Source organism: Tursiops truncatus, chromosome 21 (genome assembly GCF_011762595.2).
Source record: "Tursiops truncatus isolate mTurTru1 chromosome 21, mTurTru1.mat.Y, whole genome shotgun sequence".
Lineage (NCBI taxonomy): Eukaryota > Metazoa > Chordata > Mammalia > Artiodactyla > Delphinidae > Tursiops > Tursiops truncatus.
In genome coordinates this window covers 29,179,630-29,203,466 of record NC_047054.1, presented here as the reverse complement: position 1 = coordinate 29,203,466, position 23,837 = coordinate 29,179,630, and the positions used below count along the sequence as shown (strand labels likewise).

The 23,837-nt window shown below is 47.8% G+C and overlaps 1 protein-coding gene across 4 annotated transcripts in view; it reads left to right on the top strand.

Moving 5' to 3' along the window:
- RAB11FIP1 (RAB11 family interacting protein 1) overlaps positions 1 to 23,837 on the top strand; it is a 30,035-nt gene that overhangs the window by 2,512 nt on the left and 3,686 nt on the right. For 3 of the 4 annotated variants that reach the window (XM_019921377.3, XM_019921375.3, XM_019921379.3), the window contains 4 exons: positions 12,299 to 12,744; positions 13,855 to 14,641; positions 15,673 to 17,463; positions 18,235 to 18,343. In XM_019921377.3, coding sequence (XP_019776936.1) covers positions 12,299 to 12,744; positions 13,855 to 14,641; positions 15,673 to 17,463; positions 18,235 to 18,343 — 3,133 coding nt within the window. The remainder of the gene's footprint in view (positions 1 to 12,298; positions 12,745 to 13,854; positions 14,642 to 15,672; positions 17,464 to 18,234; positions 18,344 to 23,837) is intronic. The other variant, XM_019921380.3, reaches the window with a different exon arrangement.

Here is a 23,837-nt window from a genome sequence, read left to right as displayed (position 1 = left end):
GTCACTTGCTGGGACTTTCCAAGGTGCTGGGGAAACCCAGTTAAACTAAGCCTGTCTGATGTCCTGGTACATCACTTGGGTGCCCAAGGTAGCTGTGATTTGGAGCATGAGATATACACTGAGAGGTGGGAATTCAACGGAAAGAAACTGGTTGGGCTAGGAAGATGATTTGAACTAGCTATTAATGGTTTGACTCCACCTTAGACATTAAAACCAAAACCAAAACAAAAGCTCAAATCTTGGTCTGCAGTTTTGTATGTGTGTGTTAATGTGTGCATGTGTGTTCATCTCTACAGAGAACAGTTGCTCCTCTAGAGTATGATTTTTTTCCCCCATGGGTCCAGAAGCTAAAACTCAAGGCATTAAGAGCTAACTGTGCTGATATTTTCATTTGTTCTCTTAATAAGCCCCCATGTATCATATATCTGGAGTCAAGAGAATATGCTTTTTGTAATGACTCAGATTTTGCAGACCTCAAATTTAGTGTGATGATACATATCTTTAAAGCACTAAACAGAGGCTGACATATAGATAGGATCCATTTAACAGGGAAGAGTGTTTGGCCCCTTTAGTTAAGAAAAAATGGAAATGAATTGATTTTGCACTTATACAACTGTCCCTCATATCCGAGGGTGATTGGTTCCAGGACCTCCACCCCCCCCCCACCCCCGGGATAACAAAATCTGCGAATACTGAAGTCCCTTATATAAAACGGCTTAATATTTGCATATAACCTCTGCACATCCTCCTGTATACTTTAAATAATCTCTAGCTTAGTTATAATACCTAATGCGATTTAAATGCCATGTAAATAGTTGTAAATACAATGTAAATGCTATATAAATAGTTGCCAATGCATGAATTCAAGTTTTGCTTTTTGGAACTTTCTGGAATGTTTCTTTTTCCGAATATTTTTGATCTGAGGTTGGTTGAATCCAACATGTGGAACCTGTGGATACAGAGGGCCGACTCGTGCGTACTTATCTGGGGTCTCAGCTGGGCCCCGGTTAAATGGGAATCAGTTAAGTCCCGTGATCATAAAACAGACGTGAATCTGAGAGGAGGCAGGATCAGGTGACTAGCATGTGGATTTCTCTGCTGTCCGGTCTCATGTAGTTTGGGGTCCTAGACTGAAAACAAAACAAAACAAAACAAAACTTTTTTTTTTTTTTTTTTTTTTTTGCGGTACGCGGGCCTCTCACTGTTGTGGCCTCTCCCGTTGCGGAGCACAGGCTCCGGACGCGCAGGCTCAGCGGCCATGGCTCACGGGACCAGCCGCTCCACGGCATGTGGGACCTTCCCGGACCGGGGCACGAACCCGTGTCCCCTGCATCGGCAGGCGGACTCTCAACCACTGCGCCACCAGGGAAGCCCCAAAACATCTTTTTAGGATACTAAGAGCAATAAAAATGGGAGAAATAATCTCTTAAAGATAGATTAAAATAAATATTCAGGCTGGTGCCTGGAAGGCCATTGTGTAAGTAAATAGGATGAAACTTGATACTGTGATAGCCTTCCAGATATGAAGAGAGACTGATGGAGGGTCATTTTCTCATATTTCTTGAAGATTCAAGAGGAAATTTGGTTGCATGTGAAAAGATCTGGATACTGATAAAGGTTAGACATTTTGAAGAACTGTAAGTATAGTAAGAAAGAGTGACAAGCTGTCAAAGGAAATTCAGGTGATTAAGGAGGGCTAGACAGTTGTTTTTCTGGGAGAGGTGGAGGCATAGAGGTGACAGATGAGCACAGAGGTCTCGAATTCACAAATCTGAGTCGTCAGTGTTTGCACTTATACCTCTGGGTTTCCTAAGCACATTTCGGCTTTTTATAACAGACTAGAAAATTCGAGCAATGCTGTTACTGCTTAAGTTTTTCTTTCCTTGGGATTCCCCCTAAAGATGCCATTGGGCGTTACTAGAAACCCTCCCACCCAGTGTAGGAACCTGATAGCTCACGTCCAGGACGGGGATCTGTGGGTTCTGGGATAAATAACCCCAACCTGTTCACAGCAGGGGAACGGAGTGACTAAGAAGGGGAAGGGTGGCTCAAAGTCACAGTTCCATCGATGTGAAAGATGTTCCCTCCTGTTTTTCGTGATATGATTTGATGATGATTTCATTTAGAAGACAGTTAGCATGGGGAAAGTTCTAACTGCCTTTTTCCCCCTTGTTGTTAACGTTCACCCATACTTTTAGTAATTATTTTTTGATGCCTACTATGTGTGAGGCACTTGGTATACATTGTAAACAGTGATGAACAAAACACACATGATCCCCGCTTTCAGAGAGCTGAGAGCCTTGTGTGGGAGATAGCCAGTAAACAAATGAACACATAAATGAACAATCCTGTATTGGGGTTAGTGCAGTGGAGGAAGAGAACAGGGTGTCATAAGAGAAAAGAGCAGGAAGGAGATTGCAGGTAGCCTCTCTGAGGCAGAGACCTGAAGGATAAAGAGGAATTTTCCCAGGGAAAGGTAGAGGAAGGGGGAGCAGCCTGTGCAAAGGCCCTGAGGCAGGAATGCCTGGGAAGCTGGAGAGGTTGCATCCATTGAGGCTGAAGAGGAAGGCAGGGCTTCGTTGAAGAGCAGTGGAAGCCACTGAGTGTTGAAAGTAGAGGGGTGATGTGATGCAGTTCGTGAAAGATCACTGTGGCTGTTGGGTGGAGAGCAGATTGGGAGCAGGCCTAGCCTGGAATCAGACAGGTGAAGTGGGAGGCTCTGGCAGGAATCTAGGCAACCAATTATGGTGCTTGGGCTCGGGTGACAGGCATGGTCACGGACAGAGGTAGGTGGATTTCAGAAGTATTCCGGAGGTTCAGTTGGCCTGACTGGTGATGGGTTGGGTATGGGTGGGCGTGAGTGAGAGGAAGTGATAAGAATGAACAAACAAAATAAAGAGAACTTGCTGTTGAAAATGAACCAGGAAACGGTGGCAGATTTCTTTCCCTGGCAGTCACCATCACACAAGAGTGAGGTCACCATTACAAAGACAACACCAGCAGTGATACCTGTGCGCTGAGTGAATGAGCAGGAAACACCATTGAAACCAGGGTGTGTATATGTATGTCTTCAAGTGTTTACAGTTTCAACACAGGCCAAGCCTTTGTTTTGTAATAACCCGATGTGACCTCTCTGGTTGCCCCAACACGCTGGTAGAGTCACTTCTGTGAGGACTACAGGACTAAGAAAAGGAAAAATAATAAATAACACGAGGGAAAATAAACCTGTAAATGAAAACTACGCCTCTGGAGGCAAGTCAGTGAACCATGTAAAGGTTTCTCACATCAGGGAAGGTGAGCGCACAAAAGAGTCTTGTTTTGCTTAACTTCCTTTTGGTTACAAAGACTTCTGTTGTATTTCCACAACTACCATCAGAGGAAGGCTTTTCTAAATAGTATCTCTGTCATTTTAATTGTAGTTATTAACTAAAAAATGTTATGATTACATTAACAGTACACGTGCTTATTAAACGGTCATCAACTCCAACATGCACTTGCTGACATCACTCTCCCTCTCCCTGGACGGTAATCTTAGGTATCCATTTGGCCGCTCCAATTTTAATTGCCATATGTCCGAGAAAGCTGTGCTTCTCACCCTATACTTTTGGAGGGACGCACACTCTGGCCTAGCTCCAGAGGATTAAGATGCCCTTGCCCAAACGTGGGAGCAATAGAAGGGCATTTAAGACCTTCTCTTCATCTCAGAGCCATGCCCTGGGTGGCCTTTGGTCCTGGGCCTGGTGCGGATATTTAAGCCTCAGGGTCTTTGGGGTTTTTTTTTTGTTGTTGTTGTTGTTTTTGGCCGCGCTGTGCGGGATCTTAGTTCCTTGACCGGGGATCGAACCCTCACCCCCCTGCATTGGAAGCACGCACTCTTAACCACAGGACCATCAGGGAAGTCCCCCTCAGGGCCTTTGAATTCCAACACAATTAACACCCAGACATGTGTATGGCCTTTGAAGAAAGCCAACATCCACTGTGTGGAAAAAACTTGGTGAGCGGGTTGTGCTCCCCTTAAGGGGTCCTGGGCCAGATCTCATGCCGCAGCTGGCTCAGCAGGAGACCAGGCCAGTTCCTCTGCTTTCCCCTTGGCCAGGGACCACTTCCATCTCGTTGTTTGCTGTGTGACCCAGCCTAGTTGCGCAGATGTCTCTGAGTGCGGTCCCTGTAGACACAGGGCAGGCGGTCGTTTGCCCGTGTGGACGTGGAGAAGTGTTTAATCTTACTTTTAGCCCAGTGGATTAAAGACTAGGGGTGGCCTCGGTATGAGGTCAAAGCCCCGCTTCTCTCCGTTTCCCAGTGTGCTGTCTGGCTTGCTCGTCAGCACCCCTGCTCAACACTGGAGAAGCAGGTCACCTGCAGCTTGGGGCTTACGGTGCCCTTGGTAAAGGAGCCGCTTTTAGCCACTAATGAGACGAGAAATTCCTTTCCTGCTGGGACAGGTCTGGGGATGATCTGTTAGAGAAAAATCAAGGGCTTTCGTCTCCAGGGTGTCCCTGAGGGACACATTTAGGAATGTGCCCGTAGGGAGAAAAAAGGCAGCTGTAATTAAGTGTCTTTTCCTGAATGCTGGCCTCTGAGTGGAGCAGAGGGAAGGCATTTATAGGAAATCCCAGAAAAACCCTTTCTAGAGGTGTGACCGCTGCACACTTCACTTTTAAAATTCTTGTTTATTAAAAAGGACATGGCTAACTGAGGGAGAACAGCCAAGGCTTCCAGAAAGCCTGGTCTGAAAAGGCCTCTTGTGATCCTTAAATAACAGCTGTCCTGTGTCAGGGGCACCAGTGGCAGGCGGGCCCCGAGTTATTTCTTCAAGAGTGTCACCACCTACAGCACCAGTCCTGTGGGGTTTCCTTTTACGCTAATGGAACTTTTCGTTTTTACTGATCATTTGTCATGAGAACAGGATTTTGAAATCCTCTTGGTATGGGGTTTTTTCCTCCTCCTTGGGACTTACCTGATTACCAGATAAATCAGATGCTGTGCTTCCCTGCCGGGAGCTCCCACAGAAAGGAGTGTGAGTCTGCCTGTGGGGTAGAGTGGACTGAATGTTCTTTGATGTCTGTCATGCTGAAGTTGTTTTCTTTTGTCCTGGCCGAGAGGTGGTGAACCAAACCATCACATTTTCTTTCCCCATCCTTAAAGAGACCCCACAGAGACTGTTCTTTGGCAGATCATGTAGACTACATCAGTGGCATTTACTTTTGGGCAAGAGGCGAGATACCCGATCTGATGTTAGAATACTAACATTTGTGGCTTTTTGAGATATGGTCAAGTAAAAACTTGGTAACTAGATGATGGCAGGAGTGGTAGACTTACATGTTTATAAATGTGTTAATTTTTCTAATTCTTAGAGAATCTTAAAACACTGGTGCTTGGTTTTTTCTTTAGTCTTTACCTACAAGGAGTTTGGTATTGCTTTCAACTTAGAAAATATGTCTTGATCCTTATACTGCAGTCAGTTATGCCATCTTGGCATATGTCTGAAATAGTTTGGGGGCCTCTGTTTCTTGTCTCTCCCACCTACTTAGAAATCCTGCGGAGTTCTGAGGATCGTTAAATCTCAGGATAAGTTATAGAAATTATTCACCAATCGTGGTATTTTTAAAAATTGTATGTACTTTTTAATTTTGGAAATTGTGTCATACAAACAATTTTTAAAAATTATTTATTTTTGGCTGTGCTGGGTCTTCATTGCTGCACGCGGGCTTTTTCTCTAGTTGCGGTGAGCGGGGGCTACTCTTCGATGTGGTGCGTGGGCCTCTCATTGCAGTGGCTTCTCTTGTTGCGGAGCACGGGCTCTAGCCGTGCAGGCTCAGTAGTTGTGGCTCACGGGCGCTAGAGCGCAGGCTCAGTAGTTGTGGCGCACAGGCTTAGTTGCTCCGCAGCATGTGGAATCTTCCCGGACCAGGGCTCGAACCCGTGTCCCCTGCATTGGCAGGCGGATTCTTAACCACTGTGCCACCAGGGAAGTTCCACAAACTAATTTTATAATTGAGTCTTTTCCCGCTCCCTTCAAATGCAAATCATTGTTATCTGTGCTTGATGGCTTAAGATGGGATCCTTAGGAATACAGTCAGTCAGAACTGTTGATATCTTAAGTTCCCGTTTGAGAACCATGTTTGAGAACAGTCAGTCGGAACTGTTGATGTCTTAAATTCCCATTTGAGAACCATGGGTGAACGACGGTATAAATGCACTTCACAGAACATCATACAACCATGAAAAATGGTGGGTATGGAGACTGTAAGACAATTATCTTTAAAAACACGCTGCAAATAGAATTGCACGTGTACTCTGGTTACTACCAAGTCATAATCATAGCGAACACTTACTGAGTGTAAGTGCCAGGCACTGTTCTAAGCTCTTTACATATATTAAGCCATTTAATCTTCATTACATCCTATGAGGTAGGTGCTTTTAACCCTGTTCCACAGACAAGTTAAGTAACTTGTCTGAAGCCTCTCAGCTAGTAATCGTTGAACTATGCGGGGAAAAAGACTTCAAGAAAATACAGCAAAAGGGAATGCTTGAATTAGCATGAGAGAAAGTCAATTTTAAAAAAATATTAAAAAAAATTTTCTATAACCTGTTTTAGTTACTTTCTAAGGGAATTTCTGTAGAGCAAATTTCTGTAGTATTTCTGTAGTATAAATTGTAGAATTTCTGTAGTATAGGAAGATCAAAAGCGTTTTCAACCTGCTTTTTCTGTGATCTCTCCTTTGCCGTGTCATTTACTGGCTTTTTAGGATTGAATTTGGTGACTACAGATAGCTTTTCAGTGCTTCCAGAATGGCTGTTTTAGGGATTAGGGTAAAAAAGGAGCCATTTGCAACCCTCATGATTTACCACCAGGAAGTTGATGATGGGCAGAGGGGAAGGTCCACCTCGGGGGGGCGGGGCAAGGCTGGCTGGTCGGTGATTCTGTATTCACACTTAGGTAGTTAGAACTAGCTATCTTGGTCAATGACAAAACCTGTTAAACTACTTAGCTTCTGGAGGATACACACCAGAAACCTTTTATAGGTCATAAACATCTCTGTCCCTGTTTGCTGTGCATTGCCTCTAGGCTACCAAGAGAAAAGTCTGGACACTTTACCCATGTGGAATCAGTCCTTTTCAGAACCCCTTTTAGATGTCCTCCTCTGCTACCCTCACGTGATTTTTATTATTTATTTTTATTCCCTGGGAAAGACGGTGAATAAACTGCTTCTTAAAATTTCTCCGTCTAAGAAAGATCAAGTGCGTCCTCCATCTCAAACGTTAGACTCGGGTGCTCTTCTGTTCTTCCTGCTTCTTTCCTCCCTTGAGGCCAAACTCCCCTGTGTCATGAAGTTTAGTTACCACGGGGGATGATTCATGCTATAACTCATGGTTGAGTTTTTGTGCAGGAAGGGAAGTAGGCGGTCCCCCATTGACCCTGGAGTCCACATCAGACCCATAGACAAGGACCCCTTGAAATTAATGCTCACCCATTAAAATGAAGTGACTTGTGGAGCTGGTGGTCTTCCTTTGCCTTGCCTTTCCTGGAGCGTCCTGTGTCTAATGGGAGGGTGCAGTCTTAATTCATTTTGCTGAGTCCCTAAGTAGGTGGTTCTTTTAGCCCCTTGGGATTTCAATTAGCTGAGAACCTTCTTTGTGTGTGAGAGTCCTTGTTTTAGCAGGAATTTCTTTTCATGTCTAATTATTTTCTCACACTTCATAGTCAGAAAGAAAAGGCAGCAGTTGTTTCAGTGTAACAAACGCTTTGTGATGTTTGGTGAGCCAGCTCTCTACTGGTGGATAAGCTTTTCAGCGAAGAATCTGGCCTCTTCATTTTGTATTTCCAGTGCCTGCCGTGCAAAAACATGAACCGAACCGAATCTTTGAAGCCATCGTTTCTCTGTGTCTTGAATCTTTGAAGCCAACATTTTTTCTGTCTGTGTCTACCCCTCTGGAATGTTTTAAAGGAAAAACATGTTTGCTTCAGCTGCAGACAGGTTATTTTTGAGGCGTACCAGTCAGTCCTTTACAAGTGTAATCCCGCACGTCTGCAGGGATGCACTGTGAGACCTTTCATTTCCCAAGAGTAGGAACCACACTGCCCCCGCTCTCCCACATTCCGATAGAAGGCCCCCTGGGACCAGCTTTCCTTGTATTGAGAAACCTACGTTCTGAGGCAAACCAGCCCTGAGAATTGGACATGGTTGGGTGGTTTTAGCTGTTCTCAAAAGGAGTGTTTAAAAAGCCCAGGAGGACTTCCCTGGTGGCGCAGTGGTTAAGAATCTGCCTGCTGATGCAGGGGACACGGGTTTGAGACCCGTTCCGGGAAGATCTCACATGCCATGGAGCAATTAAGCCTGTGCGCCTCAATTACTGAGCCCACATGCCATAACTACTGAAGCCTGTGCGCCTAGAGCCCGTGCTCCGCAACAAGAGAAGCCACCGCAATAAGAAGCCTGCGCACCGCAACAAAGAGTAACCCCCACTCGCAGCAACTAGAGAAAGCCCGTGCACAGCAACGAAGACCTAACGCAGCCAGAAATAAATAAATAAAATAAATAAATGTATTAAAAAGAAATAAATAAAAAGCCCAGGAGATTTGACAATGCGGGTCCAGACACTAGTTCCCCAGCCCGGCGACTCGGGAAGCAGACCCTGTGTCCTGCATACTGTATATTTTCCTTCCTGTACCCAGTTCATGCTTTTTTACTTTTATTCATTCTTTCCCTTGCTGCTCTTAATAAGGCATCTTTCTGAAAGTGTAGAAGACTTAAATGAATTTTTCTGTATTTTTAGCTGTTGCCTTGTCTTGTGTTTGACCAAGAAAACCCCAAACCAAAAAACTCCCAAACAGTAGGGCAGCCTGTTTGGATAATATGATTTTTGCTTGTATGTTCATTTCCAAGATCCTCCCTTGACTGAGGGGCATGGAGATTAAAGTTTTCATTCTGTACCATTTTGTATGATTTGAATTGTTATCCTATGCGTGTTATTACTTTAAAATACAGTTTATATACATTTCTTGTCACTTTTCTGTGTATTCAGAGATCCTTTTAATTTTGGAAGAACTAACTTTTAATTATAAGTAAAAATGACTATTTGCTTATAGAAGGGATCCTTTTATTTTTCATTTTTTTGATAGGTTGCAGGATTTTTTAGAATATGGGCCTAAAAATAAACTTTCTACACTGGGATTATGGCTTTCTCTCTGTACTCTGCCCTTTGTACTGGGAAAGCCCAGCCCTGATTTCTGAGATGATTCAAGCTTTCTGGGCCTTCGTGAATGGTTGTGCTGGGACACAGCCACCCTGCTGTCACATGCTGTGTGGCCCTGCTGGGACCTGATTATATATGAACTACTTCTGTGAGGTGCTGGAATTAAGTGCACTGAAAATCAAACGGACAGAAACACTGATAAATTGAACCAATGCTTAAATGTTGGAACCCACAAATACGTCCTGCTTTGGAATTTCTTAGGGTGAGACATTTATGGATCGTTGCTTTCATGAACTATCAGATTATACTTGTGTCAAAGATCCCTTGCTTAGGGCTTCCCTGTTGGCTCAGTGGTTGAGAGTCCGCCTGCTGATGCAGGGGACACGGGTTCGTGCCCCGGTCTGGGAGGATCCCACATGCCGTGGAGCGGCTGGGCTCGTGAGCCATGGCCGCTGAGCCTGCGCGTCCGGAGCTCCGCAACGGGAGTGGCCACAACAGTGAGAGGCCCGCGTACCAAAAAAAAAAAGATCCCTTGCTTAAGCTGTGTGAATTTAATGATCAGGATAATATTGCTAGAAGAATTCCTGTCTTCCTTTCCAGCTTTAATAAATCCAGCAGACTCACAGGGGTTACTTACCTGCCTACGATTCAGTCTGCTTTTCACGTCCTTAAATAGCCCTGTGGCTGTTCTTGGCTACCTGGTCTTTGGTTTTAGGCTTGCGTGTGAAAATAAGCGACAGGAACAGTTGAAGTGCCTGTTCATACCTCCTAGTGGTGTTAGAAGTTTCCAAAACAAATCCCACTCTAGTGCCCAGGGACTAAACCTGAGCATCAGGTGATAATAGGCCCTCAGGGAGGATCCTAGAGTTGGTTGCAGCTTCTCTCAAAATAAACAGACTTCGGCACTGATACTTTGGGGAAGGCGGCCCCGTTCATGGAGCTGGCAAGTGGTATTCTTTGAAGGTCGGGAGCCTTTGCGTCCCCTGGGAGGGTGAATAGAGAGGTGGAAGAGCTGGGAGAAGGCCCTGGGTGGAGAGGTGAGGCTCTCTGCTTGTGGCTGGTGTGGTCATCTGTGCCTCCACACTCAGCTCTCAGCAACTTCCCCTATTCAGGTGCCTACCCTTGGTATTTACAAAAGCTAACCACCCCTCATCACCAAGGCTACCATTTAGCACATGACTGTCAGAAGAGAAAGATACAAATAATCCTCTCAACATCTAAATGACAGATATGCAAACTGTTCCCAGCCTGCCATGGAAAATGTGTTGGGAAGACACTCGGCTGGCAGGGTGAGGCTGTCTGTAAGGACCTTGCGTCTTCCTCCTGCTCCAGCTGTGGACTGTGGTTTTAAAAATCATAAAAGATTTCTCCTAAAGGTCCAAAATCGTAGCTCATGTCATTTTCCCAGATCTTGGCTGTATTTTGTTAATCCAGTGTAAGTCCTTCTCGATGACGTTGTGTCTGAACTTTATGTGCAGCCCTATGATTTATGGTTGATGCCAGCTATGGGGGCTTTCCCCTTTCTCTTCTTTCACCTCAAGACATTTAAATTGGAAGCTTAAGCCTTCCTCAAAAAGAATTTAAATTTCAGCCCTCTTTTCTATGTGTTGTAAAAGACGGCTCAGCAAAGATGAGTTCAGAGGGAGTGCCAACCTGGAATCTTGGTGTAAGGGAAAGCTTTGGGGAAATTGTAGAGCTGGTTCAGAGTCCTGACTGTGCCTTTTAGCAGTTGCAAGGCCTTGTACCAGTTACCTAACTTGTGAGCCTCAGTTTCCTTATCTGTAAAGTGGGTATGCTGTCCACTTCATGTCATTCTCGTGAGACCTAGAGGAGGACGTTTCTAAGTGTGTTTCTGCATCCCTCTGCCCCTTTAAGTGTAGAATGAGCTAAAGTAGCGGGGGGCACGATCTGCCCTGGGAGCAGGAGGGCTGAAGGTGAAAGAGGAAATTGTGTTTATTTGGGCAAAACCATCATTTCCTTAAAGTCCACAGCCCTCAGCTCTTAAATAGGTCACCGAAAAGAACATCAGAGTGTGGTTCTCGGCATGTGAGGGTGACCCCGGGGGCAGCTGTGGGTCAGCCCTGTATTTGGAGTTGTTTGTTCTGCGGAGCCCGCGCCACTCACCGGGCTCACATTCTTGCGGTTCACCCGATGGAAAATGCCGAGGGGAGGTTTACTTTCTCTGAAGTTCGTCTTTCAATGGAGTTGGGCTGATATAATATCATTTGCCATATCGTGAAGTAGTTTGCAAATGACCAAGTGAAATTCTTGAATCATGCTTGAAATATTCCTTTTTCTGATTATTAAGCTGGGGATGAATGCCTCCTCTCAGTTTCTCTTTCTTTCTCATCGTGGTAAAATACATATAAGAACGGTGACCATTTTAATCATTTTTAAGCGCACAGTTCTGTGTCATTAAGTGCTTTCACATTTTTATGCAACCATCACCACCGCCCAACTCCAAAACTTTTATTCTCCCAACTGACACTTCCAGGTCCCCCCGCACCCCCCAGCCCCTGGTGACCACCATTCTCCTTTCTGTCTCTGAACTCGGCTGTTCTAAGGGCCTCACGTCAGTGGAATCATACAATATTTGTCACTTTGTGACTGCCTTATTTCGCTCTTTTTTTTTTTTTTCTTTAACAAATCTTTTACTCTGTCTTATAGTTTCCATTACTCCCTGCCAGGGACTATTCTACAAACCCTTGCTTTTCTCTTGCAAATTTGCACTCTACCTACGTAACTGTTTGTATATGATCTTTGCATTTTTACCCCGTTGAAGGAGAAAACCAGTCACAGGAAGTGATTTGATGGAATGTTTATTTTATTCTTAGAAATAGCTCTTTACCGAATCAAGATTTTAGGTGACCTTACACTAAGTACAGAATCAGATCCTATCTTTGCCTAGAGGGTGTCTTCTCAGAAATAAAACTTCAAGTTCTGCCCTCCCCCACTGCACCCCTCACTCCCCAAAGAAGAGAACACAGGGTGTGTGTACGAGGCTGGTAATAGCAGAGAGGAGAGGCCAGGTAACACCGACTGTGAACATCGTTTGAGGTGCTTCCATTCAAAGGTAACCTCTCAGCCTTTCTCCTCGTAGGTGGTGTACCTTGAAATCCAAACCGGGGAAGAAGAATAAAGAACGAGGAGAAATTGAGGTTGACATCCAGTTTATGAGAAGCAACATGACCGCTAGCATGTTTGACCTTTCCATGAAAGACAAGTCTCGGAATCCCTTCGGGAAACTGAAGGACAAGATCAAGGGGAAGAATAAGGACAGCGCGTCAGATACCGTGTCAGCCATCATCCCCAGCGTGACGCCCTCGGCTGACAGCGATGACGAGTCTCCTTCGAAAGACAAGAAGAAGAAGTCAAAGCTCAAGACCTTGTTTTCCAGGTCCAACCTGCAGAGAGCACCACTTTCCCAGTCCATGTCTGTCCTGCCGACTGTAAAGTCAGACAAAGTGCTGCTTCGTCCTGGAGACTTTCAGTCCCAGTGGGAGGATGAGGACAATGGCGAGGACAAGTCCTCCTCTGCCTCGGACGGTGAGTTTCCTTCTCCTCCTCCTTACTTGGCCCTTCTCCCCCAGCTGAGCCTACTTTGCTTTGGGAGAGAAGAAACAAACAAACCTTAGGAGAAAGATTTTAATTCAGCTCCTCAGTTAGTACAGTGATGGTGATGCTGGTGGAGGGGGTGGCGGGGGTAGTGGTGATGCTGCTTTTACTGGTGGTGCTGGCGCTGCAGCTGCTCGTGGTGGTCACGGTAGTGGTGGTGATGATGAGGGGTAACCTTGGTTAGGAAGCCTTCTCTATTTCTAAGCCCTCTGGTTTCTAGGAATGTGCGAATGCCTTTTCCATAACGCCTGGCTCTGTAACTGATGTACATTAGTACAAGCTTTTGGGGCTAACAGAATGAATGCATGTACAGTTTATTTTTTATTTTTATTTTTGTGGTATGCGGGCCTCTCACTGCTGTGGCCTCTCCCGTTGCGGAGCACAGGCTCCGGACGCGCAGGCTCAGCGGCCATGGCTCACGGGCCCAGCCGCTCCGCGGCATGTGGGATCCTCCCGGACCGGGGCACGCACCCGCGTCCCCTGCATCGGCAGGCGGACTCTCAACCACCGCGCCACCAGGGAAGCCCCGAGTTTCTTTTTTTAATTAAGGATAAAACCATGGAAACTTACAGTAATTCTGATATTTCATTAATTCGTTGGGTACTTATACTGAGCTCTCATGGAATACATTCCTAATGAAAGCCGAGGAATCCAGTTCCATTAACTCTGAATTAACTGGATATTTTGAAATTCAGTCTCAGTGACCAGATCCCTATTATTGGCCAGATTCTGCACCTCTACCAAGAGCACTGCCCTTATCCTTGCTTCCATGCACGGCTTCTCCACCTCAGCACCGCTGACAGTTGGGAGGATAACGGTTTGTTGTGGGAGCCTCCCTGTACTTGTAGGAGCGTTAGCAGCATCCTGGCCTCCACCTGCTAGATGCGGGTAGCACACCCCACCCAGCTGTGACAACCAAAAATGCACTCAGATGCGTGAGGACAAAAGCCATGCCCCGCCCCCCCACCCCCACCCCCACCCCGTGTTGCGACCCATTCCCTTAGCTTCTCACTCCCTTGGTTCTTGGTTCTTCTCCCACAGTCTTGTCTCACAAGGGAACGGCAAGCGTGGATCCTAAGCAGCTGAACCAGATCCACTTCAACCCCCCCAAGAAGGAAGGACTCTCCTTCCTGGGAGGCCTTCGGTCTAAGAATGACACCCTTTCCCGCTCGAATGTTTGTATCAACGGGAACCACGTCTATGTGGAGCAGCCTGAAGCCAAGAGCGAGACCAAGGGCAGCTCCCCGGCCTCCTCGCCATCCCCCCAGGGCCTCAGGAAGAAGCATTTGTTCTCATCTACAGAAAACCTGGCCTCTCGACCTTTGAAGGAGCCTGGGGAAGGAGGTGCAGTGCCTTCCGAGTCTTCCACAAAGGACTCTCTCAAGTCCATGTCCCTGCCATCCTACCAGCAGCTGGTCAGCGGGGACCTTCGGGAGAACGCAGCTCTGGCGACCTTGGAGGCTGCAAAGGAAACCAAAGAGAGCAAGAAACAGGAGAACAAGAAGTCCTCTCTGCTCTCCCTGGTGACCGGGAAGAAGGACACAGCCAAGGGCAGTGAAGGCGAAAGCCCGCCGGCCGCCCCCGGGAAGGAGAGGGAAGGCACGCCCGTGGCGGTCAGAGCCAGTGAGGACCAGCCGGGGCCTGTCGACGACCCTGTGAAGAGATCGGACGAGGAGACTGCGGCCATTGTCTCCGGACGGGGCAGAGCCCCGAACCCCTTTGAAGACGTGCAGATCCCAGAACCAGAAGCTGACCCAGAGCCCAAGGCTGCACCAGCGCCACCTGTTCCCTCACCCAGGGCTCCCCAGACCAGAGCCGTGAAACCCCGGTGAGTCTCGGCCCCTCCCCGGGGCCCAGCGGCCATGCCTACGTTAGAGCAGACCTTGCTTGTTGGTCCGTAGTGGTCCCTGCAGAAATTGTTTTTAGCCAGTTCCTACCACTGGCCTGGCCCACCTGCAGAGACTGCAGTGATGTGCCCCAGCCCGGGGCCACTGCCAGCAGGCGTGGTCTGCCCCTTGCCCGACATTTTCCCTGCAGGCATCTTTGCCGCAAGCGTTTTCTCTGCACACAGTTTTGCTTCTGGCGAAAGTACCTAGAACTGGTCTGTCCATCTCAGTGAGATAAGCAGAGCACAGTGGAATGCCCTGGTTTTGTATCAGATTCCGAGTGCCGTGGTCTGGGAGCAATACCAGGTTTCGGTGGTGGTACGTGCAGACCGGGGTTTAGTAGGTTCTTCCCATGAGTTCCCTTTGAGGCAGGTGTAATCTCTCCTCCTTGCACTTTGGTGTGGCTTTGCTGGCACAAGAGACCCTTGGTCCACTGTCAGGTGTGACTGGGAGGGTTCTCTGTGTGTTTCCTCTGCACGTTGTCTCACTAGCCGGTGTTCTGCTTCTCAGCATGACTCACATTCACAGTGACGATATTCCCGTGCGCTGGGGGTGGGAGAGACTTTTTTTTGAGATTCTGCCTACTTTGATTTCACAGACACACACACACACACACACACACACACACACACAGTATTCCTCTTCAAAATCTGCCTCTTGCTTTGTGGTGCACCTTTTATGACTTTCACTTTTTAGGTGCTTTTTCTTTATCACCAAAAGAGACTGCAGACTGTTGCTCTACCTGGATCTTTCTGTTTCTATTGCAACAGTCCTTTCTGTGGCAGATGTACTTGGTGATAAAATTGTGCCCTTTGTGGATTAAGTATTGGTGTTGCTTCTTTAACTTCTCAAGGTACTGCCCCCAATATAAAAAAGAGTTCTCGCCTTTGGAAAGACTGTATTTTTACATGTCTTTTGCCTCTCATGCTGCATCTGCAACTGACCTGCAGATTTTATTTTGTCCTTTTTGCAGACTGGAAGTGTCTCCAGAGGCTCAGCCCGCACCCAGGCTCCCTCCTTCCACTCGCTCTCCTCTCGTGTTCTCTGCTCTCCCTTCCAGTTCTGGTCAGACACCCATCCCTTCTAAACTGGGGCATGACTCAGAGCCACAGCCCTTGGACTCTCCTCCTGGCTCCTCTTTCTGCTCTCCTGTAGCGGCCCCCATTTCCACATCCACTCCCATTGAACACTGGCCTCCCACAGATGTGGGTGAGGCCAGTCCTGAAGAACCGCCTTCGCTCCTTGAACCAGAGCTAGAAAAGGAGAGTTTGACACAAGTTCCAAGTACTGTTCCTTGTGCTGTGGGCTCGCTTTCCAAACAGACACCCATTCCAGTGGGGAAAGGGATGGAAGACTCTCCAGTGGGGAAGACCAGCGCTGATGACCCAGGACAGTCTCTCCGGACGCAGCCTGAAGTGGGGCGAGAAGAAGAGCTTCTGGGGTCTCCCCCCAGGAAACAACGAGGCACCATCCCTTCATCTGTCGAGGCCCGAGAAGTAACACCCGCCGCTGCGCTCAGAGGAGGCGGGACGGGCAGCCCTGCCGGGAAGCCCCCGAGGCGGGAAGCCTCAGGCTCTGCGGGTCAATCTAGGTCTCCTGTGGGGGATGCAGACGGGGGTGGCGGGATGAGTCCTGCAGTTAAGGAAGCGGTGCCCCCCGTTCCCGTGGGCGAGTCGGTGCCTCCACTTGACTCTGCGATGCAGAGACACGAAGAGATGGGTCCGGATGCCTGTGAGGGCAGAAAGGAAATCAAGGGGCAGGTGTTGTTTTCCGAGCAGCTCTCTAGGGAAGAGGCGGGGGAGGAGGCCCCTGTGCTGGTCCGCGGGGACAGAGGTGACCCCCAGGAGGTGACGCCACAAGGGGCCGCCCCTGGAAATGCGTGGGACACGGGACACTCCCAGGAGGGCGCGGCTGTGGCTGGACCCTGGCCCGCTGCCCTGGCAGCTCGCCCTCCCTGCCCGTCCTCCAAGGGGAGCTTCTTGGGGGGCCCCGCGCATGCCGCCAGCTCGGGGAGAGATGGTCCCCGTCTCAAGAGTCAGGGAGACGACTCCCGGATGGCGCAGAACCAGAGCAAAGCCAGTGACCACGAGGGTCTGCTGTCTGACCCCCTGCACGGCCTTCAGTCCTCCTGCGAGGCAAAGCCCCCAGCCCTGGCCCATCTGGACTTGACCCTGCCTTCCATCCCTGAAGTCGCTTCGGAAGATGAGAGAGGAGATCAGCTTGAAGATGACAGAGGGGTGGCCCCGGTGGCAGCTCTGGGAGGAGGGGCTTCTTCCCCGAGCACGTGGCCCGCCCATGCTGAGCGGGAGAGGGCGCCCAGCAGGGAGGCCGATGGGTCAGCAGGGGGCCTGCGCGAGCCCAGGCCGGGAGCGCCCAGAGCACCCGCCCCCGCTTCTGCAGAGCAGACCACAGCCTTGGAGGTTCAGGAACCACAGTCGCCGGGCCCCGGTGACAGCGGGGAGGCAAAACCAGTGGGAGATGGGAGGCCGGGTCAGCCTCCAGCTGCAGCCCTGGATTCCCTTGTGTCCGGCCCCCCCTTTTCTGAGCCCTTTCCTGCCACACGCTCTTTTCCCACCTATGCACACTCTGACACCCACCACACCAGTACAGCAGAATCTCAAAAAAAAGCAGCAGTCGAGGGCTCCGCGGGTAAAGTGGAAAATTCTGGCAAGAGGAAGCCGCTTCTTCAGGCCTGGGTCTCACCCTCAGACACACAGCCCGTCTCGGCTCGGCCAAGCGCTGGAAGCGGGTCGGCCAAGCACAGGTGAGAGCCGGGGGACGACCGTCCTCGTGAGTGTAGCCGTGCCCCCTTTGCTTCTCGTCTCCAGGCGCCAGGGCTTGCTCACCGCACAGCTGTTCTGCGGGGCGTCCGCCTGTGTTGCCGGAAGGGCTGTGTCCTGGGCCGGGAGCAGCGTTTGTAGCTGTGTTTGTAGCAAGAACAGAGTAGCAGCTGTCCTCAGAGGTAGATTCGGAATTGTTCTGCATGGTCTGAGTTGGAGCTCTCCTTGTAGAGAAACACCGGGAACCGTATCTTATTTCCTAGTCTCGGAAACCAGCTGAGATTGACCAGGAGAACCCAGCAGTGCGGACAGCTTACTTTAAGCAGCGCCCAATGGGAAGCTGGCCTGTTTGTTCTGAGCTCTTTCCTCCCTCTCGAGGCGCGCGCAGAGGGCTCTGCAGGGACTCCCACAGTGGAGTCCTAGGCTGCAGCTGCCTCTGAGAATAGGAGACCGTCTTTAACGTTCTCCTGACGTTGATAACGAGGCCAAGGGTCCTGTGAGAAGCTCAGGACATGTGGCCGGAAGTGGTGCCTCGTTGGCTTGCACGTGGCTGCCTCGTGCTGACTGCTTTCCTTTCTGAAGGAACGTTGGCACGTGTGGGACTGCAGGTGTGAGCGTGCGTGTCCCCCCTATTCCCCCGTCACCTCTCTCGTTGGCGGCCACGTCTGAGAGAGGCAGTCCCTCAGTTCCTCCGGTTCTGCCGTGACATACACATCTAAGGAAACAGCTAAGTGTCCTTTCCCCCTTCTCTTTAGACTTCATCCCGTGAAGCCGATGAACACGGCAGCCACCAAGGTCGCTCTCTCCAGCTCGGGAACTGCCACCATCATCAGTGAGAACTTGGTCAACGAAGCCATGATGAAGGTATGTCTTCTCCAGAAGGAGGCAGGTTAGTTAGGGATCTAGAAAACCCGCTGTGAGAGTCACCATGACATACATCTCCCGGGGCAGCAGGGAACGCCAGGGGTGACTTAACCACACGTCTCGGTCTCTGGATGATCTTTGGAAGCCCCTACACTTTCCATGGGATACTTACTTTTCCCCTCATAGTTCTTTGGCTGTCGTTGAATTTTGTTGTGTGTCAAGCAACATGATTGACACCAGTACTCTTTTTTAATGAGAAGAAACTGTCACCCACCCTCCAGCCCATGCAGATCAGATATTCTCATTTTCCCCACATGTCCTTTCTTATCTTTTGGTAAGAACATACAATTCTCGCAGTTGTCATCATTGCACAGATAGACTTTTTTGTAACTTTATTCTGAAGTAATTTCAAACTTTACAAAAGCTGCAAGAATAGCACAAAGAGCTCCTGTCTACTTCCATCCCAATTCACCAACTGTTGACATTTCATCAGATTTGCTTTATCATCCTCACCCTCTCCTACTCTGTTCTCTCTTTGTAGCTGCGTATATATTTTTTTCTGAATTATTTGAGAGTAAGATGCACACGTCATGCTCCTTTTACCCCTAAATGCTTAAGTGTGTAATTCCTAAGAATGAGAGCGTTTATCAAAATGAAGAAATTTAACGTGGATGCCTCTCTGCTTTCTCATCTGCGGTCCGTATTTCACCTTCACCAGTTTTCCCAGTAGTGCCCTTTCTTGTCTGTCTGTTCTCCGGTCCAGGGTCACTCCGTTATCTCGTCTCGGGAGTCTCCCTTATTCTGGAATAGTTCCTTGGCCTCTTTTGTCTTTCAAGACATTGACCTTTTTCAGAGTTGCAGTCAGTCGTTTGGTAGAACTTTCCTCAGTTTGGATTTGTCTGATGTCTCACTGCGGTTTGGTCAAGGCTGGGCATTCTCGGCAGGAATTAACTAGAGAAATAACGTGCCCTTTCCAGTGCGTTGTGTAAAGAGCCCGTGACACCAGCCTGTCCTGTTAGTGGGGCGTTAACTGTGATGACTTAGGTTAGGTGGTGTCCACTAGGGTCTCCAGTGCAAAGTTGCTAGTTTTCCCCTTTACAGTTAGTAAGAAATGTGTGGGGAATTCGTTTCAGACGGTGTAAGCCTCCTGTTCCTATCAGCCTTCTGCTGGCAGGCCTTCTGTCCACTAACGCACGTGGTGGTGGCAAAATGATGGTTCTCCAGCTCCATCACCTGCGTGGAAACGCTCTGAAATCCTCTTTTTCCCTTAGTATCACATTGTAAACACTTTTGCATGTTGCTGCTTAATTATTCTTTGAGCCGGTTATGCCAGTCTTTACTTACTCACTTCCTGGTTAGTGGATACTTAGCTTGTTTTCTATTTTTCAATATGAACAACACTGTCGTCAATAATTTCTCGCATAGAACTTTTCCCTGCTTGTAGGTGATTTCCGTAAGCTAAATTTCCAGGAAGACTATTGCTGGATGAGAAGATCTCTGCTCTTTAAAAAGCTCGAGTGGCTAACACGAAAAAACCCAGCTCCTCCCCTTAAAACCAAAACCGGTGCCCCCCAGATGATCTCTGCTGGAGAGTATCCTCATCCTGCCTTTTCTGATCCTAAAATCAGAGGGATTCAGATGTGTTGTGTTTCAGACACGTGGACAGGAATTTCCTAACCCACCGCTGGGGATCACAGTTGGGAGACATAAACTTTATTTCTATTTTACTGCAAGCATCTAGAAGTTTCATTCAGTCATAGATATTTACGGTCCCAGGGACACCAGGACATCAAATAGTTTTTGTGTTTTTAAAATAAAACTTTTGCTCACGTCTTCTTCACTCCTGCAAGCGTTTTGTAAGTGCCAGGCGGTGGCTGATACCTCTGGCTCTGTTGCACCTTTGCCTCCAGGCGCTGGGCTGAAGGTACACTGAAAGCTGGAGATTTTGGGGTCGAGAGGCTGAGTAGTAATAACGAACTGCTGCTGAAAACAAGTTAGCATCTTCTGGCCATCTTGCCTTCTCTTCCCTGTCGTCCATGCTGACAGGGCATCACTGTTAAGCATCATTCTCAAAATGATCAGCTGTAGCCAGAACTGTGAACCTACGGTGTTTTAGCCCAAAGCCTAAAGGTGGACCCTAACTTCGCCAGCTCAGCCTGGCTGGCTTCTGTAGTTGTGTAGAAGGGGCAGCACTTGTCCTCTTGGAGTTAATGATATTTACCGGGAAACTGGGCAAAAGAACAGCATGAAAGGGACCATCACGAAAACTAGAGTCACTTAGCACCCCCCTCGCCCCGTCCCCTCTTCCGTTTGCTGTGGCATGCAGCTTGGCTCCGAAGAGAAGCAAGGCCCCTGGTTCCCATTCTGCTTCCTCTACAAAGCTCATTTAACCAGGGCCTTATCTCCGGGCCCTGACTGAGAGTAACTTGCCTTAAAACAAAGGCAACGGCTGCTTATTCTACTCATGATTTGTAAGTTCCGCTGCTGCCCCCCTGCCTGGATGCAACAAAGCTGTTGGTCCTGGACCATACCTGGTAACCACTCTGAGTAAACATGGAAAGGTTCCTGGAGACGGCTATTGGCCGACCGTAGAATAGACGCTTTGTACTAAGGCATAAACAGTGCTTATAAAAATAACTACTCTTTGGAATGTTGCAAAGTGAGAGAGAGGTTAGGAAAAGAAGTCGCATCGCTAAAGTTACGAAAAGCCAGCTGAATCATTACTACAATGGCTTTTTTTGTTGTTGTTGTTTTAGGGCCGCCATCTTTTATAGATGATTAAAACTAGGAATGTATTATTTATTCAGGTGGCTTCCACACTTCCATTTAAAAATAATCCAGCCAACTAGATCCAAAAATCATCTGTCATATTGTATGGGAACAGTTGGATACAAATTTGAATGTACGTCATTATTGGTACAGCTATGAGGGAAAAATCCAACGTAAAAATCCTGGAAGGAAATGTGTGACACTGGGCACTATTGTTTCTTGAATTAATGGGTATTTTCTTTGCACCTCTTCCTCTCCATGGCCATTACTCACTTTCTGTAATTGCTGGATTGCTTTTTAATTTTTTTAGTCACCACATGAATAGGAACTTCTAATGATTTCCAAGTCCTGCATAGTTTCCTCTTTAGATTACAGAATCCAAATCGAAGAGCTGTTGGACAGTTTGTAGGAAGCACCTTAAGTGTGCGTGCCTTTTCAGTTCTATGCATGTGTCTTAAGGAAACATTTAGGGATATGACCAAAGATTTATGGTCACACATTTAAATAAATGTTATTATATAATTGTGAAAATCAAAACCAACCTAAATATCCAGCAACAGAGAGATGGTTAAAATATAATGAAATTTAAAACATCCATTTAGGACTTCCCTGGTGGTGCAGTGGTTAAGAATCCGCCTGCCAATGCAGGGGACACGGGTTCGAGCCCTGGTCCGGGAAGATTGGTCTGCAGAGCACCTAAGCCCATGCGCCACAATTACTGAGCCTGCGCTCTAGGGCCTGGGAGCCTCAACTACTGAGCCTGCGTGCCACAACTACTGAGGCTGCATGCCTAGAGCCCGTGCCCCACAACAAGAGAAGCCGCCACAATAAGAAGCCCGCGCGCCGCAACTAGAGAAAGCCCGTGTGCAGCGACAAAGACCCAACACAGCCGAAAATTAAATAAATAAATAAATAAAATTAAACAAACAAAGAAAATCCATTTAAAAAGCAATTTTTCTAAAGTTTAATGATGGGAAAATGCTCACAAAATAATAATTTTCAAAAGCTATAAAACTCGATTTTGTATGATGCTAAAGTTGTAAAACATATCATAAAGAAAACCCAGGAAGGGAATTCCCTGGCAGTCCAGTGGTTAGGACTTGACAGTTTCATTGCCAGGGCCCCGGGTTCAGTCCCTAGTCAGGGAACTAAGATCCCACAAGCCGTGCAGTGTGACAAATAAACAAAAACAAATAAACCAAACCAAATAAAAAACAACGAGAAAACCCCACAAACAAAACAAAACAGAAAAACAGGAAGAATAAGAAAGAAAGAGACCCCAATGTTAGGTGTTGGAGTTATAATAATAACTTATATTATAAGTTATATATTATAATTATATATATTAGAGGCTAATAATTTTTTCCCTCTTCTGGATTTGAGATTTTCTATGATAAGTAAATATTCCTTTTATGATTCAAAACAAAATCCTGTTATTTGGGGGGGGGAAATTAATCTTTTTTTTTTTTGCGCTACACGGCCTGCTGCTTCTTCCTCTCTCCCAAACTCTCTTGCAGAGCATCTTATGTAATCAATATTTTTGAATAAATATAATCCTTCTGTGACAGAGGTATAATCTAAAACCCCTTGAGGGTGTATTCTTGGCTATTGTTTACAAAGACCACTTTTTTCCTTGATAGGATATGTAAACAGACACACCCTGTTTGAAAGTGTCAGGCACGTTTCTAAGCTAGTGTTGCCATCATCGTGCTGTTCTTTGTAGCCCGGACAAGAGGGACGGGATTTCTTTTGGGGATTCTGGCCGGTGTGCAGGCAGCTTGCGTCACTGGACTGAACAGGGTCTTCTCTTGTGTCGTGTCAGGGTTGACCCTGCTCTTGACGTAGCTACTTCTTGAAGCAGGTGGTTCTGAGGCTTCCTCGGTGAAACTGTTAGACCCTCACGACAGTGAAACCGTGATTACCTCAGAGTTCCACCGGCAAAACTGTCTTGAGGTTGCCCCATGACCTCGTCTCTTTAAACTTACGAATCTGAGCCACAGATTTCAGGAAAAGTTAGCTTTGGGGGTTTTTCCCCTCTCACTAGAGACTTGGTACAGCGTGTTACTTTATATAATCCTTATCTTGCGTTTCCTCGTGGCTGGGGCCTGGGCAGTTTTCAGTCAGCCACCAGTCATCCCAGATTGTCAATGTAACTCCATGGGGCTCCCGCTCTGGTCAGGACGGGGCTGCTCAGCCACTGTACCCAGAGGGGGCGCCATCGATGGCTGTGATGGTGGCCCTTGGCTTTGACTCTGCGTAGTTTTGGGGAATGACTTACAGTGGGGTCTCCCAGTGCATCCTCCTAATCACCAGATATCCTGAGCACAGCCGAGGCAGTAGCAGACCTTCTGGGATGAGCGGCCACGTGTTGTCTTGGGGGGACAGTGTCGCCTCCTGCACCGTCTGCCACTAGGGTTTCTTCACAGGTCACCTTAGACTGGGGCTCAGCTCCACTTGGATAGCTGGTTGTGCCAGCTCCAGGGTTCACAGGCCACCAGTCATTACATCTCTAAACCCCAAGCCCAGAGTCTAGCCCGGGGGTCTGCAGCCTGTGAGCTGGGTACGGTTTGTACATTTTTAATAGGTCATAAGACAAAACACCAAACCAAACCACAAAGACGAACATGCAGCCAAGGCCACCTGTGGCCTGCACAGCCTGAAATACTAACTCTTTGGCCCTTTCACAGAAAAGTTCATCCGTCATCAGTTTTCCACCAAAATCAAA